The sequence below is a fragment of the Monosiga brevicollis genome, genomic scaffold, assembly GCF_000002865.3.
Source record: "Monosiga brevicollis MX1 MONBRscaffold_5 genomic scaffold, whole genome shotgun sequence".
Classification (NCBI taxonomy): domain Eukaryota; class Choanoflagellata; order Craspedida; family Salpingoecidae; genus Monosiga; species Monosiga brevicollis.
Window position 1 is genome coordinate 1103724 of NW_001865042.1, and position 20721 is coordinate 1124444.

At 54.9% G+C, this 20721-nt stretch overlaps 3 protein-coding genes across 3 annotated transcripts; 1 reads left to right on the forward strand and 2 right to left on the reverse strand.

Moving 5' to 3' along the window:
- Positions 1-1883: 1883 nt before the first annotated feature.
- MONBRDRAFT_23968 (uncharacterized protein) lies at positions 1884-11888 on the forward strand (the record flags this gene model as incomplete). Its single annotated transcript, XM_001744118.1, has 21 exons — positions 1884-2010; positions 2091-2126; positions 2324-2445; positions 2596-2677; positions 2736-2941; positions 3018-3154; positions 3285-3348; positions 3456-3530; positions 3714-3759; positions 3890-4057; positions 4171-4277; positions 4387-4447; positions 5069-5386; positions 5469-5525; positions 5569-5879; positions 5970-6191; positions 6278-10513; positions 10708-11050; positions 11153-11229; positions 11307-11411; positions 11541-11888. The coding sequence occupies 21 exons, from the start codon at positions 1884-1886 to the stop codon at positions 11886-11888; spliced, it is 7248 nt and encodes a 2415-aa protein (XP_001744170.1).
- Positions 11889-13631: 1743 nt separating this feature from the next.
- On the reverse strand, positions 13632-14928 carry MONBRDRAFT_31729 (uncharacterized protein; the record flags this gene model as incomplete). The annotated part of the gene is made up of 7 exons (XM_001744308.1): positions 14828-14928; positions 14586-14728; positions 14472-14510; positions 14273-14388; positions 14092-14179; positions 13810-13994; positions 13632-13694 (listed from the first exon to the last, which is right to left on the reverse strand). The coding sequence occupies exons 2-7, from the start codon at positions 14725-14727 to the stop codon at positions 13632-13634; spliced, it is 633 nt and encodes a 210-aa protein (XP_001744360.1). The 5' UTR covers position 14728; positions 14828-14928.
- A 1394-nt stretch (positions 14929-16322) lies between these two features.
- MONBRDRAFT_31730 (uncharacterized protein) lies at positions 16323-20491 on the reverse strand. Its single transcript, XM_001744309.1, has 14 exons — positions 20467-20491; positions 20089-20144; positions 19878-19958; positions 19711-19784; positions 19573-19633; positions 19234-19478; positions 19028-19111; positions 18879-18920; positions 18451-18723; positions 18304-18354; positions 17239-18088; positions 16909-17138; positions 16423-16560; positions 16323-16335 (listed from the first exon to the last, which is right to left on the reverse strand). The coding sequence occupies exons 2-11, from the start codon at positions 20111-20113 to the stop codon at positions 17990-17992; spliced, it is 1035 nt and encodes a 344-aa protein (XP_001744361.1). The 5' UTR covers positions 20114-20144; positions 20467-20491; the 3' UTR covers positions 16323-16335; positions 16423-16560; positions 16909-17138; positions 17239-17989.
- Positions 20492-20721: the final 230 nt, after the last annotated feature.

Sequence of the window (20721 nt, forward strand, 5' to 3'; positions counted from 1 at the left end):
GTGGTCAAAGCAGGTTTTCGTACCAGCAGGAGGAGCGACGGAGGGCGGGGCAGGGGTGCTGGGGATGGGGGCTGTCCAGGCTGGCGACACAAAGCCGTGCAGATTGGAGGATGTTGTAACTTCAAGCCAGCCATTGGCATGTCGACACAAGACAGTCAATATTTCTTGCTTGACCAGAGGAGGCGTATTGCTGTCAAATGCGATTGATCAGTCACAAAGCAGAGTGAATCATGTTCAGTTCATGAAATGCGCTGCAAAGGAGGGGCGGCAAGACTAAGGTCTGGCTGGGCATCGTACGTGCTTGGATCACCGGCAAAGTCGTAGAGACAGACGACCTGATCGGCCTTGGGCGTCGCCATGATGCTGATTCTTCAAGCCTGGCCCAGAACAGGGGGGCCGAGCGAGCGGCGCCGAGCGTTTCTCCTTTTGGGTGGCGTGCGTCTGCGGCCTTGCTGCTTCCAAAGGCTTGACGTCCCAAGCCAAACGGCGTGGGGCAGCACAGGGAGCACCGCAGCAAGGGGGGGTGCCTAGATTGGGATCATTGCCTGGCTCATCACCTATGCAGTCGAACTATGGGTCACCGAGAGCAACAACGATGCGTCAGCCAGCAATCGCTGGTCGGTGTAAATTAAGGCCTCAGAGCTCGTGAAGAAAGATACGACGGTGTGCATGCGTCTGTATTTGTGTTCGTGTCAAAGGCGGGATTGAACAGGTGGGAGCGGGGGGGAAGCAGGGTGCGCTTTCTAAACGGCCAGTCGTGTGGCAAATCGGACCGAGGCCCTGCTGAACTGGAACCGGAAGAAGATAATCGGGCGCCCAAGATGCAGGAAGAGCGGGGCGAGACAACGGTCACGGGGCCATGAAGGGTAGATATGTTTGTGTGGGTGGATCAGAACTTGAGTGCTGTGCCCTGGCATTGCGCGTAACTTGGAGATCGAGACGACCAACAAGCAGTGTCGAGCATGTCTCGGGCCGCTCGCGCACCACACACAAGTGTGTCCACTGCGGCAGGGCTGTCACGCCACTCAGCAACACCCTGCACGCTCCTTGGCTACCCAGGGCCCCCTGGCCGAGCCAGCACGCCCTCCCCGAACACAAGCGCATACACCCGGCCATCCAGTCACCCCGGCCAGACCTAATAACCCGACACCACCGCACGTACCACGCTCCAGTGACCCCCGCTCGTCGTCGTCGCCGTCGTTGTTGTTGTTGTTGTTGTGTGTCAAGAGAGAGAGAGAGAGAGAGAGAGAGAGAGAGAGAGACAGAGAGAGGCAGAGAGAGAGAGAGAGAGAGAGAGAGAGACAGAGAGAGAGACAGAGAGAGAGAAACAAGGTTGTCGTCTGTTGGTTGTTTGTTCGTCAGGGAACAAAGAAAGGGGCGAGGTGGTAATTTATGTTGCTGTTCGATTAGTTTGTGTAGATCTTACTAAACTCGCTTAACGTTTTACTTTTAAATACACCTTGAGTTTATGTTGCACTTGGTGGAGATGTTGTTGCCAGACAGAGAAAGGGGGCGCACGAGCGAGAGGAACAAGTACAGCCTCATTTACCAAGTGTCATTGGGACGACAGCGCCCCTCACAAGAATGTAAGAAAATAACCCGAAATTTTCAAAGAATTGGAACGATATTAATCCATGTGGAATGCATACAAATGTTCCCTCTTGCAAGCAGTTGGAACGCTGGCGGAGGAAATGTCAGCAAAAGGTTGCTGCATGCAAAAGCTTTTTTTATTTTTTAAGAGAGAGAGAGAGAGCGCGCGCGCGGTGGCGGCGCTCGGTGTCGGCGGGTGGTCACGTCATATTGGCAAACGAATCGGGCTGCAGATGCCCTAGGGCGCGCAGAATATTGTGAGGTTCTCTACTGCGTATTTGGATAGCGAACAAATGGCGTCGGGGTTTGTCAAGCGTGGCAAGCGCGCCACTGTGGCGCGCTATCGCGCGACACGGCCGAGCAAGACGCATGCCGATCCACGCGTGTCGACGGGCATCGCCTCCTTCGACTATCTCCTTGGTGAGGCCGGCGCCCCTGTCGTTGCATTGCCTAGACACGCCTCCGTGGCTTACCCGCCCTCCAACCTTTGCTTTGTTTAGACGGTGGCCTGCCCTTGGGCTCACTCACCATGATTGGTACGGTACCTGCCCCATGCAAACCATACAACACAACCAAATTGGCCTGATGCTCTTGCTGCTCGTGCTGTTCGTGCTGCCCGTGCTGCCCGTGCTGCTCGTGCTGTTCGTACTGTTCGTGCTGTTCGTACTGTTCGTGCTGTAGCCCACAGCTCACCTCCCCACCTCCGTCCAAATGCCGTGTGGCTTGTAAACAGAGCAAGACAACACAAAGGCTTTTGCTCGCAGCATGCTCAAGTATTTTACTGCCGAGGCTGTGGCGAGTGGACACCACCTCGTGAGCGTCCACACGGACGATGAGCCCGAAGCTTTTCTAAAGGTGCGGCTCAAACCCTTGACAACATCATATTGAGGGTCCCGCGACCCCCTTTAGTGGGCCGCCAATTCCACACTTCTCAAGCCTTGCGTCGTTTCTCGCCTCCTTGTGTCACCGACGCCTCCTCCTTCCTTCTGGGCGCCCGCGTGTTAGGATCTGCCGCTGATCGTGTCCCAGCACCGCGCATTTCCAACACAACCCACGACAGACCCCGGCCCGGCCGCTCCCGCACCAGGTTCGTTGATATTACTCAAATCAAGCATTGACGTGGGCGAATGACTGCTTGCATGCAGCCCTTCTTTTGCGCTTCCCATGCCACAGCTTTCTTACCACGCCCCCACCAGCAGCTGCAGCGGGGGTGCGGTTTGCCAACGAGCTTGACGTTCGCGAGCTTGACGATGCCGAGGAGCCCACTGTCGGCGAGGCAGCTGGGGCTGGTACTGGTGCCCCCCATGACATGAAGATTGCATTCCGCTATCAATCCCTCCCCAAGGTTCAAGTACGATCTGCAACCCCCCCCATACGTGACGTTCTGCAGCTGCCATTGTCTCACAAAGTCATACCCACCACATTAGTCGCTATTGGGCGCTGGCAGCAAGGACAAATACTGTCATACTTTCGATCTGGGTAAACCGATGGCGCGCGAGGACCGTGAAGCCGGCTTCTTGCACCCCATCGACGCCTACCCCTTGCTGACCCTACCCGACGCCAGGTCAGCGGCTCCAGTCATGGCTGCCATCCACTGGCACTCACGTGTCGCGTGTCCACCTTTATTCTCACCACTGCTGTTGATATCAACCTTGCTCACCTGATTCGACTTTGATATGACTGTGATAATACAGCACCCGATTTGCGGCCCTGCTCTCCGCCATTCGCGAGGCCATTCCAGCAGAATCCGCTCCAGTGGTACGCCCCATCTGTCACCCAACAGACAGACACGACCCTAACGCCTCCTTCTCCTTGTCATTGTCCCCATTGCTCACGCAAGGTCAACTTTTATGTCACATCAATAGGGGGAAGAGCGGCCCGTTTACCGTGTACTTTTGCACGACTTTGGCTCACTTGTGTGGCAGGAGGCCGAGGCCGAGGTGTGAACCTTTGCCCCACGCGTGCGTTTTTGTTTTTTTTTAAAAAGAGTTCTCCAATTTTTTTATTTCTTAGGGCAATGTCTCCCACTTTGTTTGCCTCACCCCACTTGGGCTTGCTCTGCCTCGACTTCTCGGTTCTAACCCCAACTCTACCATCCCCGTTTCTCCTCTGTGATCGGGCAGGCCAAGCGTGAGCTGGCGCTGTATCAATTTCTGTTTGCACTTCGCGGTTGGTTTGTTTGCATCTTGCCGTCATTCCGAATACCCATCTTGTCCAATTCCGCTCCCCTTCATGGCTTGGCGTCAACTCCTGTTTCATCCGCTCTGGGCACTGCCGGCGCTTGTTCATGCCTTGGCAGGAATGGCGCAGGAGCTGAACCTCGTGGTCTTGCTGGCTGTTCCAGCCAATCAAGCCCCATCCCCCAGCACCTTGGCCGCGTGGCGAGGCTTTGTTGATGCCGCCTTTGCCCTGGAAAGCTTCAGCGGCACCCCGAACGAGGGCGATCCCAGTCTCTCCGACTATCATGGTGCGTCTCACATGAGTTCGCCTGGGCCAAACGCTACCTACCACAGCCGGGCTCATGTGGTGGTATTGGGCGACGATTGGCCAACTTCATCTTGGCGTCGGCCATTTGAACAGGTTTTTTCCGAGTGCGCAAGATGATGCGCGGTACGGCCCTGACGTACCCTGCACTGGAAACCTTTGATCTGGCCTTCAAGCTCAAGCGCAAGGCAATGCTCATCGAGGTGCGTGTGCGCCTCTGTCGCACCGCCGCTACGTCCTCTCCGCTACCCCTCCTTGCGCTTGTTTGATCACAATTTTCACGGTACTCCGGTTGGGATGTGCCACACACAGAAGCTGCACTTGCCCCCAGACTTGGCCGAGGACGTGGCTCGACCCCAGGATGATGGGCCAGGTACAGCCCCAGCTCCCAAGAGCTTTTCGAGCTCGAAGAAACCCTTGTGTCAGCCCAACCCGACCAAGCCTGACCCACTTGCCTTTTGACCTTCTTCCATTCAACGTTCGCTCCTGCCTTTGCAAATGAACCCATTGCTCTGGGTGTCTTGCCGCCAACCCAATTGCACCAAGCCAAGCCTAGGCTCAAGTCTATGCGTCACCTAAATCTGACGGGCCAGCCGTTGACTCTCAATCCACTTTCCCTCACTCCCTATCACGAAAGCGCATAAGGGAAAAAAAAAAAGAGAAAGGAAAGAGAGAGATGAAAGAAAAAAAAGTCCACCTCATCCCCCTTCTTTAACCAGTTTGTGTGTGTGACACAGATTCTCCGTTTAAGGGGTACGAATCGTGCCTTTGACTCGCTTGCTTGTTCTTCTTGCGGATCTGAGGCTGGATCTGGATCCCAGTGCTCTGAGGCAGGATCCCGGTGATCTGAGGCTGGATCTCGGTGATCTGAGGCCGCACCTGAGCTGGGATCTCACAGTCTAAAGTGTCAAGCTGCAGTGATTCGAATCGGTCGAACAGTGTTTGGGATCGTGTCCAACTGGCTCAGTCGTGCTATGGTGCTTGCATGCCTCAGGTTTTGTGGTGCACAGAGCCCATCGTACCGGGGACATGGCTGAACAGGAGGCAAGCTTGGCTGCGGCCTCGATTGAGACCGGCGTTGAGCTGAGTGAGGCTCCCTATGGTGCTCAAACCAAGCTGAGTCGGCACACCAACCTGAGCAAGCGCCTTCAAAACAGCAAACCCGAGGGCGATGATGACGATGGCAGTCAGCACAGCTCCCTCAGCACGGTCAGCTCGGCGAGCACCATGCTGTGGGAAGACGATGCGGAGGGCTTGCTCAACGAGCGCCAGAATTTTCTCCGTGACATGGAGCGCGACGTCGTTCTGACGGGTGAGGGCTCCGGGCCTAGCTAGCACCCCTGCGCATGTCCACGGCCGCTTCTCAACGGCGTTTTGCACCTGACCCACAACAGGATACCTGAAAAAACTTGGCGACATATCCAAGCCCTTGAAGGAGATTGAAAATCCTGGTTTGTACCCCTGACAGCTGCCATCTTGACCTTCACACAACAGGCTCTGCTCGGCCGGATCACGCTCAGGTGCTTTTGCTTGCCAACGACGCAGCCTGGCGTGTGCGCTACTTTGAATTGGAGGACGGCATGCCTGAGCGCCTGGTGTACTACCGAGACGACACCAAGCGGCGCCAAAAGGGCATCATTCATCTTGGTCCCGATGCTCGAGTCGAACCCATCACTGAGGATCCGCGCTTCAAGGGGCCCGAGTATTTCAAGCTCGTCACAGTGAAGCGAACGTACTACTTCAAGTCGGATCACGGCAAAGACGACGCTCAGCAGTGGCGGGAGAAGCTAAGTCGTCAAAACTTGGTGAGTGGGCACACATACCTCTATCGAATGCGAACGTCATGCACTTGCCGCAAGGCCTCTTGACGTGCGACGCCTTGCTGCCTGTGATAGTTTGAGATTGCCCGGGGATACTTTTGCAAGCGAGGCAACTCCCGCCTGCACCTGTGGCGCCAGCGCCAATATTGTATTAGTGCCTCCTATTCGGGTGGCGTTTTGCACACCTACGTGACCAAGAAGGAGAAAGGCTCCAAGCTACCTGTCGAGGTGACCAAAAACAAGTACAATCTCATTGGTCACTGCGCTCTCCTTGCCCGGGAGACCGACGCTGGCGAGGTAGGCAGCAAACACCCTGAATCGTTCCCGGCCTGTGCGTACATATGCCGGTCTGTTCATCGACGAGTTTCCTCATCCGCCCATAGGAGTGGCTGCAGCATGACTTCCCAACCAGCAAAAAGATCTCAGACTTCACTTCCGCCCGCAATCGCAAGGCAGTCAACCTGACCGTTGAGAACCGTGGCATCCTCTATCTCGTGAACAACACCGCCAGCCAAGGTGATGAGCCGCCCATGGAGTATGTCTGCGGGACCATCCCGCAGACTGAGGCCTTCACCTCCCTGGCCCGAGCCGCCGATTTGTCCGATCTGAAGCGCGCGATTCCGCTCCTCTTTCAGGGGGCCGTGTCAGGACTGTTCCAAGCCTTACATGACGACTTCGATGGCATCTACGTCCATTTCTCCGGCATCATCCACCTCATTCAAAGCGTGTTCTTGAAGATGGACCAGGTTCACGCCAAGTTCATCTGTCTTGAATGCAAGCCCGGTTTCCATGATCTCCTCAATCTCCTGGCCGAGCCCATGGCCAGCCATAAATCCTCCAGTGATCTGGCCAATTGGATCAATATCCCAGATTTGGCTGGTCGACTGGCTGATCTCGCTCGCCAGCTTGCAACCCTTCGCGACGACCCTCCGGTCCCCGGTCAAACTGAGACAGTGCTTCTCGACGACGTTCAAGAAACCGTCAGCCTCTACCTTCAAGAAAAGCTTGCGCCAGCTGCCTTGAACCTATACTATCAAAGTGCAGCTGAGCCCCGCACCATCTTTCACGGTGAACTTGACGCCGTCTTCAACATCCTCCTTGCCTGCGTTGGTGATGTGAATTGTGCTGCCTCGCTCTTGGCGCACGGGCACTACGATGTGCTTCGCACCCTGAACACCCTGCAGGCGGCTGGTAGCGCCAAACAGCATGAGGGCGCACGGAAACATCTCGACCTTCTCAAACGCATCTTCAATCACGCCATTGCCTCACAAGAAATTACCAACCGCCGTGGTCTGACTGAGGCACAGCGCAACCGCGAGGAGCGGTCCCGTGAACTCATTCGGGAACACTTCCAAGCTCGTGCCATCGTCCCGCTCGTCGAGGCACTGGTCCGAATCGACCACACTGGCTTCGATGACAAGGGTGCACCCACCCTCAGTTGCCCGACTCTGGTACACATCCTTGATCATTATCTTGGCTTCGTTCTGGAGCTACTCAAGCACAGTCGCAATGCCATCGCCGTTTGTTTGGCGCCATCCAACCCCCTCAAACTCCTCGTGCAGCAGCTGCACGCTAAAAATGCCGACCTCCCACTTTCCCCCATCGTGGTCACCCGCATGACCGATATCCTCCTGCAGGTTTTGCGCCACCGCGATCAGGCTACACCAGAGGAACAGCGACAAATGGATGCCATCTACACCCAGGACATTATGATCCCGCTGATGAGCCTCGTCTACCATTGCCTCGAATCCAAGACAGACGCCATCATTCGAGCCTGCCCTCACAATGGTCTGCTCATTTGTTGCGCCCTGTGCGGTTATTTGCCTCTTGCTCGAGCTCTCTGCGGCCCGGGCCTGGCCGAGCTGACTAATGTCATCCGTCTCTTGCGCACGGATCGCAAAGTTTCGTTCATGAGCACCGAGGATGCCAAGAATGCCTTGCGCCTGCTTCCTGCCGTGGCCGCGCATGCCGATGAGGATACGGCTATTGCCGACTACTTACAGGATGAGATCCTGCCCGCCTTGGTGGCGCTCTGCTGCGAGCTGCCCACGCAAGCCTTTGTTGGCAAGGCTGTTGACCTCATATCCGATGTCATTCGTACCCTTGCTGATCTGGCTGAGCTCCCGGCTGTGGCAGCCATGCTCTGCAAGGACGACGATCTGCGGCGCCTTTTGCTCGTCTGTGACGGGCCCTGCGCTGCTGATATCAAGGGTGCAGATATTTGTCTCGACTTTCTCCACGTCCTCCGGTCTCTGGCCTTGTGGATCGTGCCCGTTCCGGACCTAAAGGCTTGTCAGGGGAAGCGACTCAACGACCCCAGTCGCACTGCGTTGCTGGACAGTCCTTGGATTTACTTGTATCTGAAAACCCTCATTGAGCCGCTCCCCGCAGAGAAGCATACCAGCCTCTCACCACAGCGGCACGCAACCCTGGTCTCCACTTGCACGGCCCTTTTGCTTCCGGCCTTGACAATCCTTATCAACTGTTACGAGCAGGGCCAGTCCCACCGCGAATCCATGATTGGCAAGGCAAATGCACAAGGCGCTCGGCTCAAACTAATGGTTATCTGTGCGGCACTCATGTCCCACCACGCGGTGGCCACCAGTGCTGCTCGTAGCACCAACCATCGACTCAAACTCGGCGAGCTCATTGACATTTTTGAGCGTCGCCTAGACCAGATCCCTGTGGAGGATACAAAACATTTCTTCTTCTTGCTGCATGGGTACACGGCCCACAACGTACCCACCCTCACGACCCAGGACGACTTTATCACGACGCACCTGGCCCCCATGTGTGCGCGGTTGTGCGCGCGAGCAGCAGATGCACTCCTTCATCAAGACGGCGAGAGCCACGCTGCACTGCTTGCCCCGCAGCGTCTCGGACCTTTTGAGTTTTTAACCTTTATTCTGGGCAACCCCGTGGTCGCGCGCCACATATGTGCCACCTTTCCGAGGGAGATGACGCGAATCCTTGAGTGCTATCTTGACTTGAAGGACCCGGCCCCGATGATCTGGATCATGGAGCCCCTCAAAGTCCTGGCGCAGCACACGATTGCAGCAGATTCCACCGATGATGTTATTGCCACGCTCTTTGCCAAGTCCTTCGTCCGCGTCATCTGTCAAAGCCTGGAGAAGAAGCGTACCTCAGATCCTCGCGTGGCCCTTCAGGCCTTGTATTGGTGTGTCCATGTGCCGCAGGCTGCCACGGAGCTGGCCACGGACATTCACAAGATGACTTTCCTCAACTTGGTCGAGGACATTGATTCCACCCAGAACTTGTCCGCCTCTGCTCGCACAGAAAAGTCTTACTGGGTCATCTTGGTGCTGGTGCAACTCATGGAGCACGTGGGGACGGCTGCTCGCCCGGCATCTCGGCTTTGGGATGGTGCCGTTGTGGACGTCCCCGTAGATGGCACCCACGATACGGTGAGCGGCCTCTCCGTGGGCAAGACCAACGCATACAAGATTCTCGACTATTTGGGTCTCGTCAGCCGTACACTGATGGGTGCGACGGTGCGCATGCTACTACGTGAACGCGGTGAGGATGCCGAAAAGACAGAACTCGAGATTGACGTGTGTCTGCTCCTCTTTGCCATCTACCGCCTTATCAGCACCTCACCCACCGACCGTATTGCTCATAACATCTGCGAAACGTCGGACCATGTGGCCGAGATCATCAATTTTATCCGTCGTGGTACGGCGACTCAGTCAGACGCCGACACCCTCAACGTCAAGTTTTGGAATCGCCAACTGGTGGATCTCGATGTGTTGCTGAACCTCCTGTCCGAGGTTTATGCCGCAGTGGCCACACGCTCGCGGGACACCATGGTGTCCAGCGCCATTTTTCGAACGCGACCCGTACCGGCCTTGCTCAATATTCTTCGGCGTGACTTTTACCACCTCCCGTCCTTGCGCCTCAATGCACTTGAAATTTTGTCCGAGCTGGCCCGTAACTCGGCCGAGCATTGCGAGTCCATCTTTCTGAACGATGGTCTACCCGTTCTGATTGACGACTTGCGCTCCGGCAAGCCAGAGGTACAGAGTCGCGTGGCCTCGGCATTGGCCTTTGTGGTCGATCGGAACCGCGATCGACTGCAGACCTTCATCAAGCTGGGGGGTGTCAAACCGCTTGTGCGTGAGCTCAATGCCTCATCTGCAGGCTCACGCCGAGCACTCACACTTTTGCTCGTCAATTGCCTCAATTCCTCAGAAGTCATTGCAGACATGTTGGTGGGCCTTGACGGCGGCCCAAGCCTTGTGGTTCAACTTGTTGGGCGACTGGTCGAAATGGGCACGGCCTTCTCATGGCAGCGCGAGGAGGCCCAGTTTCAGCTTATTACAGCACTCGCACTGCTCAAGTGCTCGCAACACAACGAACTGCGCAACGAGTTTACGCCGGAAATTCTGACCAAACTCAAAGCCTTTGTGCCTGGGGAGGTGACAAAGGAGGAGTACGAGAAGCAGGCTCGGGCCGAATCCTTGGTCAGCATGGGTCGTCAGTGGATTAGTGGCATGGTTGATGATAGCAACGAGAGAACCGGGCAGTCCAACGACATTCGTCAACGCGCCGAGCGTTGTGAGACTTCGCTCAACGCCGAGCACAACAATAAAGATGTTCAGGTACGACTTTTGATTGGCTTCGCGCTTGGTGGTTCTGCCACAAGTCTTGTCCTAGAATGGTGAAGGAGGAAAAGGGCGGCCAACGGGAGAACGGGAGATCATGCGCGTGACAGAAGATAGCAAACCCAGCAGCGGAGAGGTGTTATTGTCAATCTTAATGGCTGATATGGAGTTTGGGGCCGCTGTGTGCATAGGCCAAGATGCGCGAGCAATCAGGAAGTTATGCGGCGCGTGTGGTCGGGGCCTCGTTGCGCAACGACCAACTGGCTGAACGGCTAACCCCTGAAGAATACTCGTTGCACATGGACGCTTTTCGCTTCTATCTCCTGCGCACGCTCGCGGATGTGGAAGCAAGCTTCACGATTGATATAGGCCCCGCCGTTTTCAAACCAGACCCCAGATCGCGTTTCACGTTCAAGGTCATGATCAGTCACACCTGGGCTGACAACGACATGCAGCTTGCCCTCAAAATTCGTGATTATTTTGAGGAGCACAAGATTCCATACTGGCTAGACAAGGATCACATGCCCAGCTCAGGTTAGGCTAGGCTTGCGCTTGTGAACGGGAAGGCCCGGCTCGACTGGCCTAGGTGACGCAACCAAAATGCCTTACAAAACTCCGTGCACGTGTGTATCACAGGCAACATTTATCAAGGCATGGCCCAAGCACTGAAAGAGTGTGACGTTGTTCTTTGTCTAACATCGCGAGCATACGAGGTATGCCAACTTCCAGCTGGCGAACGCGTGCAGCTGTGATGTGACTGCACCATTGACTCATCTCTCGTGCACTCTAGAACTCTGCCAATTGTCAAAAAGAGTTGATGCGCGCGATGGAGCTGAAGCGTCACGTCTTTCCGTGTCGAGCTGAGAACGTGCCTCTGTCCGATGCCACGGGGCTGGTAAGCTGGCGCGCAAGAGCTGATTTCCTGAGATTGCCTGTCAAAGTTACGGCTGGGGCGAAATGACACTTCCTGTTGTGTCGCCGCTCTTCACGTATTTGCCCGTGGTCTGCTTTGGTGTTTCAACAGATGCTAGCCGGTGACTTTTATTGGGACTTGTTCAGGCCGGAGCTCTTTGAACAGCACATGGGACAAGTCGTAGAAGCCATGAATAAGAAAGCCTCGTCTGCTGCCATTGCCGAACCCACACCGGCGCCAATCGTACCTAGCAAGGCTTCGGCGCAAATGACAAACTTGCCCTCTGACCTGCAAGAGCTACTTCAATCTCTCAAGCTAGAAAGCTATGCAGACACACTCATCGCCAACGGTATCGACGAAGTCGAAATTCTCGTTTCCTTGCCAGATGAGGAACTGCAGCGCCTTGGTTTCCGAGTTGGGCACATCATGAAGTTGCGCCGCGCTTCGCCCAAAGCCTAAGCACGAGCTGATTGATTACTTTTAATTTTTTTGTTGTTTCAGATTCCTTTTTTTTTTTCGTTTTAGATTTTTTTCTTTCTTTGTGGATGTGGCTGGGTCTTGATCTGCAATCCTCGCGTGATGTCTTGACATCACCAAACTCTTCATCGTTGACAGACTCTCGATGCCGCTCTGCTATTCATTTCTCACATGTCAATTGACGCGATTTGTCACAAAGTTTTGTTGATGTGCAAGCTCAGCTCGGCCGATTCCTTCATCTTCGAGCCTATGTGCGAGTCACGCTCTGCAAGGAGTGTTGGCCTTGGCGGCCTTTGCGCTTTGTGCGACGGGCGGCAATGGGCTTGCTGGCTCGTGGGATGCTCTGAACTGAGCGAGGCTGTCGTTGAGTGCGAACTTTATCATGCACGACTGAGGCGGGTGATGGTCCCGATTCAGTCGCAGTCGACTCTGTTTTCACAGGCATGACTGTCTGCGACGGCAAGGTGGGCATGGAATCAGAAGCAGACGAGCCTTTCTGAAACACGGCCACGAAAAACCCAGTCATTCGATCTTGCTCTGGATCAGCGCGAACCGTTGCGGTGGCTGCAAAGAACAATATGACTCAAGTGAGAGGGCCAACTGCCATATAAGCGGAACCAACATGGAAGCCAACCATGCATATTGAAGGGACGCACCATCAAAATCTGGATGGATTCCGCGACGCGACCACGTCGGAAGAATGGGCACGAGGGCCACGCCAGGATTTGCCTGAAGAACCCGCAGTACCACGTCCTCGTTTTCCTCCTGTGCGAGATGGATGCGTTGCGACGGATGATGCATGAGCCAGCGGTGCGTGTGCCCTGCCTGCTCCGTCGACGTGCTGAACCCAGAGCTGAGACTTGGACGGTATCAAGCCACAGGCGAGCTGCATACCCTGTGAACGCTGCACGTTGAGTAGGACACGCGAGATACGTGGGGAAAACTGAGGGCGTGGTTAACAATCTGCTCTTGGAACTGAGCCTATAACGGACAATCACAAGTCGGGTGAATTAGCTGGAGGCGCCGCAGAAGAACGCAAGAACAACACCCAGAATGCATCGGCAGAGTGACACAGCAAGCATTGCGGCATGCGGCTTCAACGATTAAGTTACCAGCTTGCCCAAGCGATCCGCCTCTGTGCTGGAGCTGGCAGCATTCTGTGCCAGGCGCTCGCTGCTGATGATGCCCGAGCCCGAGCACTAATGATAGAATTTCGGTGAAATAATGCCATCTCAAGATGACACCAGTGCGACGCACAATCGGTGGTCGGGCTTACCGAAGGATCACATAAAATGAACGAAGTGCGAGCCAACTGATCATCTAAAGGATTAAGCTCAAGAAAATTGGTGTGCCGGCACTGAACGCGGTCTGCCCCTGCCTTAGTCATGAGCTTTTGCATGGCTAGAGATGGGGCGAGCGTGGATGTGAGGCTGTAAGTATGTCGCCTCGTGAAGAGAATTGGTCGTGGCAAAGACTGAGCAAGGCTTACTCTGCAGGCGACGTGCATCCTGGTCGCAGCCAATAATGGTTGCCTTGGGCCCGACGAGAGCAGCCAAATGCGAGGTTTTATTGCCAGGGGCTGCACAGGCATCAATGCACAATGCGCCTGGGGCAGGGTTGAGGGCATATGCCGGCATGCATGAGGCCTATAGTCGCATCAACCCCAAGAAGGCACGTGGTGAGTTGAACATGTAAGACTGAGAAGAAGCAGGGCCAGCTGCGCGCTCAAACCTTGTCCTGAAAAATGAGGCGACCCGTCAAGTAGAGGGGATGGTCATGCAGGTCGGTCTATTGGGCACGCAAATTCAACCATGGTCGACATACATGGGCGGGGAGGCCAGACGGCACAGGTGGAGAGGGCACTCGATTGGGACGAAGCGAGCGTGTCCGGCTGCCCATGTACCTTGGCGGGGAAGGCGAGGAGGTCAGGAATGTCTGGGTCACAGGCAAACTGTCGGCCTTGGAGACGAAACAGTTCGACATGCGTGCTGGCGCTCAGCCGTTGCCAGCCCTCGGTCTCAAGGTCGCGCACGACGTCAGCTGTTTGGGCGCGCAGTGTATTTACGCGAAGGAAGCGTAGCTGCCGCTCTGAGTTGCATAAGTGGTCGTACGGCTTTAGTGAGGTGAAATGCTTGCGTACGCATGATGGACAACCACACGGCATGGGATCGGTTGAGCATCATACCAGCAAGGCTTTCGGAGGGAACAAGGTCTTGGATTTTCTTGACGCCACGTTCCGCCAGGATCCGACTTAAATGCTGATCCAAGGCTGGCTGAGGGACAACGCACGGCGGAGGAAGGCTTTGAGATGAACGCCACGACCGAACCTGGGGGTCTGCTCTGAAGCAAGTGGGCTGATGGCATACCTTGTGCTCACGCAAAATAAACTTGATCTTTCCGCCGCAACGGAGACGTCCCTTGATACAGGCATCGTGGACAAGGCAAAGCAGCGTGCCTTGCGTCCACTGATCTCCAAGAGTACCTTCAAAGCAGAATTGATTGAGTGGAAAGGCTATTAGAATTCCATGGATGACGAGACGCATCCGGGGATTCATCTGGGCCCACCTTGAAGGTCACGCGCTAGAGGCAGGAGGATCTCGGAATCTAGCCGCACACCAAGCAAAATGAGGGTGGTCAATCAAGGCATAGCATTCAATCAGGCCTGGGAGCTGCACGTACATTTGAGGGTTTCGCAAACCAGGGCAAAGAGAGCTTTCTTGCGGTCGTATTTGGAGGCCAAGCATAGGGATTTGGCCGAGCCCCGGCAAGCCAGCACTCGGTCCACAATGTGACCGGCTGTGTTGTACAAGGCCACCGACATGCTAAAAGCGAGTGGAGATGTCGTGATGAGCTAGCCTTGCCAACGAACTGCCCAGCCACATCAAGCAAAGAACCCAACGACACTCCCCCACGGTGCTCACCTGTGCACCTGTGATAAAGTCGAGCAACGCTGGCTGAATGGCGGTGACACCCAAAGAGAGAGAGAGAGAGAGAGAGAGAGAGAGTGTGTGTGTGTGTGTGTGTGTGTGTGTGCGTGCGTGTGTGTGTGTGTGACCACGAGGCCGGTGTTTCGCGGATTTGTCAAAAGCAGTTTTCCAACAAGAGAAAGATAGAGAGAGAGAGAGAGAGATTTTTTTTTTTTTTCTTTGCCTCTCCCCCACCGTGGCCAGCCATTGAATGCGCCTGGCGAGGAGACACAGGGCTAGGTGGCAGCGATGTGGCGCCACAGTCGGCATGTATTTGCGGGAAGAGTGGCAGCGTTGATGTCAGTCTCCAGGTCTTCTCGATCTGTCACACGACGATGGTGGGTTGGCACACAGAGGGCATGCCTTCATGATGCGCCCGTGCTTGAGCCGCGCAACGCCGTGCGCCATGTCATTCAGATGTGCCACGAGCTTCCGCCCCTCGGCCGACAGGCACGGCGCAAGATTGAGGAACATTCCAGCTCCGAGCTTCCAACTGAGCGGCGCGACCAGGGTCACACCTACGTGCATGTGTTCAAGCAGCCCTTCTTAGAGCTGCAGCAGCGTGTGGTTGAGGCCGTCCAAAGCACGGACCCGGAGGCCGTCCAGAGTTGCTACGCCACCTTTTGCACCCTACCCGCACGGCCCCACAAGTTGACTTCACCCTTGTGCCATGCCCTTTGCCAAACCGGTCGCGTTGACCAAGCGCTCGAGCTATGTATAGACAAGCTTGAGCACGGAGCGCCGCTCTACGATGCCGAGCTCTACAGTCTTATGTCGGGCTGCCTGCAGGCTGGCCACCCCGAGCTAATGCGCGAAGTGAGTTCACATTCAATACCGCCTGACCTGATGCTCTCCCTAGACGAGTTGAGACCTCTCCCGCATACGCGCCTCGAGCACTGATGGCCATGACCCGTGCTTGGGCAGATCTTAGAGTTTGTGTGCACAAAGCCTCAGCTCGCACAACAGCGTGTCTTTGTCACGGTATGACTGTGCAGGGCTGACTCCAATCAAACGCAGTCCCCTGCTTCACGGAGTCCAGCAGAACCACACTCACACGTTGCTGAGGGCTTACCGATGTTTCTCCGCCTGGTCAGCTAAGCAAGTTCACTCTGGAGCAGACCAACAAACCGCTGGATGCTCTCGAGATTCTCTTTGATAGCTTCCGTATCAACGGCATTCAAGACATGGTTGGTCAGCTTGGTGTTTCGCATTTCAATTTGCATGACCCCAGTGGTCGTCCGCTGTGCAGGCATAGTTGTTCTCTTGCCTGAGCTCATTCCCCTCTCGCTGGATTCGTACCTCTTTGCCATACGATTTCGCATAGGGTTTAGTGGGCCATGAAAATACCAATGCGGCTTTGGCTCAGATCCTGTCAGCAATGGATGCATCCAACATGGGGCCGTTGCCGCGAGCCCGAACTGTGTTGGACAAGCTTGTAGCTTGGCTTCGGCAAGAATACACTGGTACGAGTGAGCGCTCTTTGTTCCGTGTGTCCTCCCCGGGTCTGGTCCTCATCATTATTGCGTGCCTCGCCCGGCCTCACATGCCAGTTTTGTCACCCGAGTGTGGCCAAGCTTTACTGCATGCACTGGCTCTGCTCGAGCCCATGGACATTACAGAAACAGCTGTGCCCGAGCATGGCGTCTGCCCAGCTTGTGAAACCAAGCTAGAGGAAGCTGAGATATCCGGTACAGGCTGTGCGCGTGACACTTGGCAGTCAACTCGCAAGGTCGCATAACACACACACTCACACACTCGCTCACACACTCACTCACACACTCACGCACACACTCACACTCACGCACACACTCACACTCACTCACACTCACTTCTCTCTCTCTCTCTCTCTCTCTCTCTCTCTCTCTCTCTCTCTCTCTCTCTCTCTCTCTCTCTCTCTCTCTCTCTCTCTCTCTCTCTCTCTCTCTCTCTCTCTCTCTCTCTCTCTCTCTCACACACACACACACACACACACTCAGTTCCATGCACGTGTCGCTTTCATTCATTTCTCACGCTCACGCCAAACTCGTGGCATGTAGAATCGGAGCTTCAAGCGCTCATACAGGCAACGTGGGCCATGCTCGAGGCATCCAATCCCAAGCCAGGCACCATCAAGAACTTTGCCGAGTTCCTGGCTAACATCCCCAAATATGAAGATGCTGTCATCATTGATGGCCTCAACGTGGCACTGCACCATATTTCTGGGACTCGCTATGTGCAAAAAGGCGCTCGATACCCGCAGATCGAGGCGTGCTTGAGATATTACAAGGTTAGAGATGTAAAATCATGTTTTCTTCTTGGCACAAATGTGCAGGGAACCATTCCTTTTGCCTCTGTACATGCTAAACGCTGCTTGCTCTCCCGTTTAGGAGCAAGGCACACCTGTCTTTTTCGTGGGCCGCCACCACTTGGCGCGATTCGCGCCCAAGCCTATCAAGGACATGCTCTTCGAGATGGTCAAGGCAAGAAGAGCCTTTCTCACGCATGACAAGGACGAGGATGACCTCTTTTTTTTGCAACTGGCGCTGCGGCAGGGCAGCAATGCCCGTATGGTCAGCAATGACTTGCTGGCCGATCATAGCGCCATTATCAACATGAAGCTTACAGACAAGCGTCTATTGACCGCGTGGTTGCGACGAAAGCGTTGCACCTATGTCTTCCAACAAGATCCCAGCGGAAAGGGTTTGCGCTACACCGAGTCACCTGGTGACGTTCATGCACACCTCGTGCAGCGCACACCCGATGGCTATCATGTTCCGCTGACCAACGGCCAGTGGCTGTGCGGCCTCAAGACTGAATTGCTGGTGGGCTGATCACGGGTCTGGGATCAAGGCCTGGCGAGTGAAGCAAACGGGATTTGAGGTAAATGGCGCAAGCAAAAGTTTTTAATATGCCTGATCTAATCTGGTCTGGTCATTGGGCTGTGCTCGAGTTGAATTTTAAAAAAGAAGAGTCAAGAGAAGCCAGTCCACACGGAAGAAAATGTTGTGTCACTCCTGTGCGTCACCCACATGTACAAAAGAGAAGAGACAAGAGCACGCACGCGTGCTGGGCAAGACAACACACGGGCAAATACCTGGTCTCAGTCAAGAGAACCTAGTAAGGCGTATTGCTAATGGTCTATGACTCTTGACCACCGCGGACCATGCGCCGACCGCCCTTTCCGGGACGCGACGGCCGTGAAAACTTTTGCTTGAAGACCGTTTTGGCGGGATGCAGCTACACGCAAATGGCGTTGATTAATGCGTATATTCCGATTTTTTTTTTTTTTTTTGAAACACGCGTTTGCGTGGTCGAAAAAAAATGGGTTGGAGATAGCAAGGCAAACGGCAATGTGAGCCCAAGGCCAGAGGCAAGACAAGCGCAAAATGTGGCATGGGTGGCTCTTGCGAGTTGTGTGCGGGCAGGGGAGTCATCACGTTGCAAAACCATACTTGGTCGTAGAGAAACTCTTGGGTCAACTCTGCAGACTCGCCAATCTCGAGCTATGGACGACGCGATGAACGATGAGGCGTCGTGTTCGGGCCAGAGCATGGGCGGGGTTGCGAGAATGCATGGACGGGCCACAGGATGAAACTGACCTTCTTGGCCAGCTCCAATTTGATCTCGTCTTCAACGACGTCGATGAGAGGACTCTTGCAAGTGCTGTACATCATGCGCTGCTTGACGGAGCACTTGAAGCCGGGGCACGAATAAATGAAGACGGTCGATTCAATCGTGTCACCTTCGTGATTGTGCTTGAAGTTGAAGACGTGATAGCGGGGCTCATCGTCTGACACAAGTGATTGAATCTTGTCGACGTGGTACGAGCCTGACTCGGCCAACAGAATTTCTTCCTTGCTCAGATCTAGGCTCTGTTGTAAGCAGGGTGCAAATGATAGAATACAAGCATCAGCTTTGTGTGAGCCACAGCCGTCTTGAAAATGGGAAGGTATGCATGAATGTGAAGGTGTGAGCTTGTGAGCTTGTGAGCTTGTGTTGCCCTTGAGCAGGGGTTGCCTTGACAAACCATTTGCACGTAGGTGATCTTGCCCGCCTTCAAATCCTTGAGCTATCAAACAAGTGGCCAGCACAAATTGTGTGGTGATGCATGAGGTGGCTGCATGACGCGCGCAAGCGTTGGTTGCATGGCACAATCTGGCGTTGTGAGGAGCGTACCGCACTCATGGCCTTGGATTCAACGGGAAAAGCCACGCCCGTGGCAATTTGGTGTTTGGTGCTCGCACCAATCTCAACGCCCGTCTATTGTTAAGGGCCAAAACACACATGGCAAGGGACAAAAAGAAGGGGGTGGGGGTACATGAGAGTGAAGAACGGAAAGCGAGCAGAGTGGACTTAGGCATGTGTTTGCGTGCAAATGGTACCTCGGCCTTGCGAATCTCAGCCTTTTCGTATTCCTCTTCAGTGAGCGGTGGGGGTGCGGCTTCGCTGACAAGGTGGCGTTGGTAGCCAGCGTAGCTAATGTCATCCGTGACGGTGCCAAAGAGCTCGGCCTTGAGGTGCAGCATGCCAAAGGTCTGCTTGAGGGTGGCACGCGTGGCGGCGTACAGCATCTTCTTCTTGATGTGCGCAAAGTCAGGAGACCAAGCAATCAATACAAACTCATAACCTAGTCTCAGATGGTGCCGTGGAGTAGGGTTTGAGGCTTGATTCGACGCCAAAGTGCTACAATGAGTTGCTAGCGGCCAAAGGAACGTGCATACCTGACGCATTTCTTGAGTCGAGGCGAAAAATCATGTAGCACGGCTCCTTTTCGTCTGCCGTCTGCTCATGATCGAGACCGATGCTGTGAGGGTGAACTGTTGATGGACAAGGGCGGTCCCTGGTTGGCCTGAACTCACGGCAAGCACGCAGTTGTCCCAGTCTTCGGCTTCGCTGCCCTGGGTGGGAAACGTCTTGGACAGCACCATTTCCTCTGCGAGCGTTGTTGTTCGGGAATGAGACAAGCCCTGACCGCAGATTTTGGGCCAAGGCTGAACGAGCGCCGTGCCATGACTTCAGACCATACCGTTCTCGATGAGAATCAAGAGCATGCGAGTGTCATCACTGTTGTACAGCTTGGCAAAGGCTGCAGTCAGCTCGTCCGAGCCTGTGGACGGAAGCCGGCGAGGCGGGATGTATGCGCATGGAGAAGAATGGGGACCAACAAGGAGGCCGCTGGTGTTTTTCACTTTTGTTGTTGTCGTGTCACGTCAAAGAAGAGTCAGAATGTAGCATACCTTGGATACCGGTCTGGTGTGACATGATGCAGAGCTACTGTTGGCCCGAAAACTCCCTGCCAGAGTAGACCAGGCGATGCGCAGGCAGAGAGCGCCGAGCCCCCCATTATAGTGAGTGATTACAAACGATCACTCATATATTCGGCGCCGATGTCGAGCGAAACACAACATTCCCAAAGGATTTCCCACTGGCTTGCGCGCCACCCTCTGGTCTTTCCCCCCCCATCAACAGCGCCTTCCAAGAGCACCAGCACCAGCACTCGCCACTGCCACTGCCACGATCACGACTTCGCACCGTTCAATGACAAGCAAACAAAACATCACACACTCTCTCTCTCCAAGACAGAGAGACAGACAAAGCGAGAGAGAGACACATACAGCGCTGAGTTGTCTTCTCAAAGAGAGAGAGGGATAAATGAGAGGAAACGTCAGAGAAATAAAAAAGAGGGCCACAACAGGATTCAAAGTTTTGCTTGCAAGCTGTTTTTCTGTTAAACAGGTGAGAAAAGGAAACACACACACACCACACACACACACACACACACACACACACACACACACACAGAGTCTCTCACTGTTTCTTGTGCGCGAGCCGTTGCGAGGTGAGAGGCGATGGAGCGCGAGATGGGGAAA

What these genes read in the sequence shown, in the direction of transcription:
- MONBRDRAFT_31730 (XM_001744309.1), bottom strand. Translation starts at nt 20,113, where the DNA reads ATGTCACACCAGACCGGTATCCAAG. An exon ending in CGACTCAAGAAATGCGTCAG is followed by an intron (nt 19,479 to 19,572) that starts GTATGCACGTTC and finishes ATCTGAGACTAG; the next exon opens with GTTATGAGTTTGTATTGATT. An exon ending in AATCCAAGGCCATGAGTGCG is followed by an intron (nt 18,921 to 19,027) that starts GTACGCTCCTCA and finishes CTTGTTTGATAG; the next exon opens with CTCAAGGATTTGAAGGCGGG.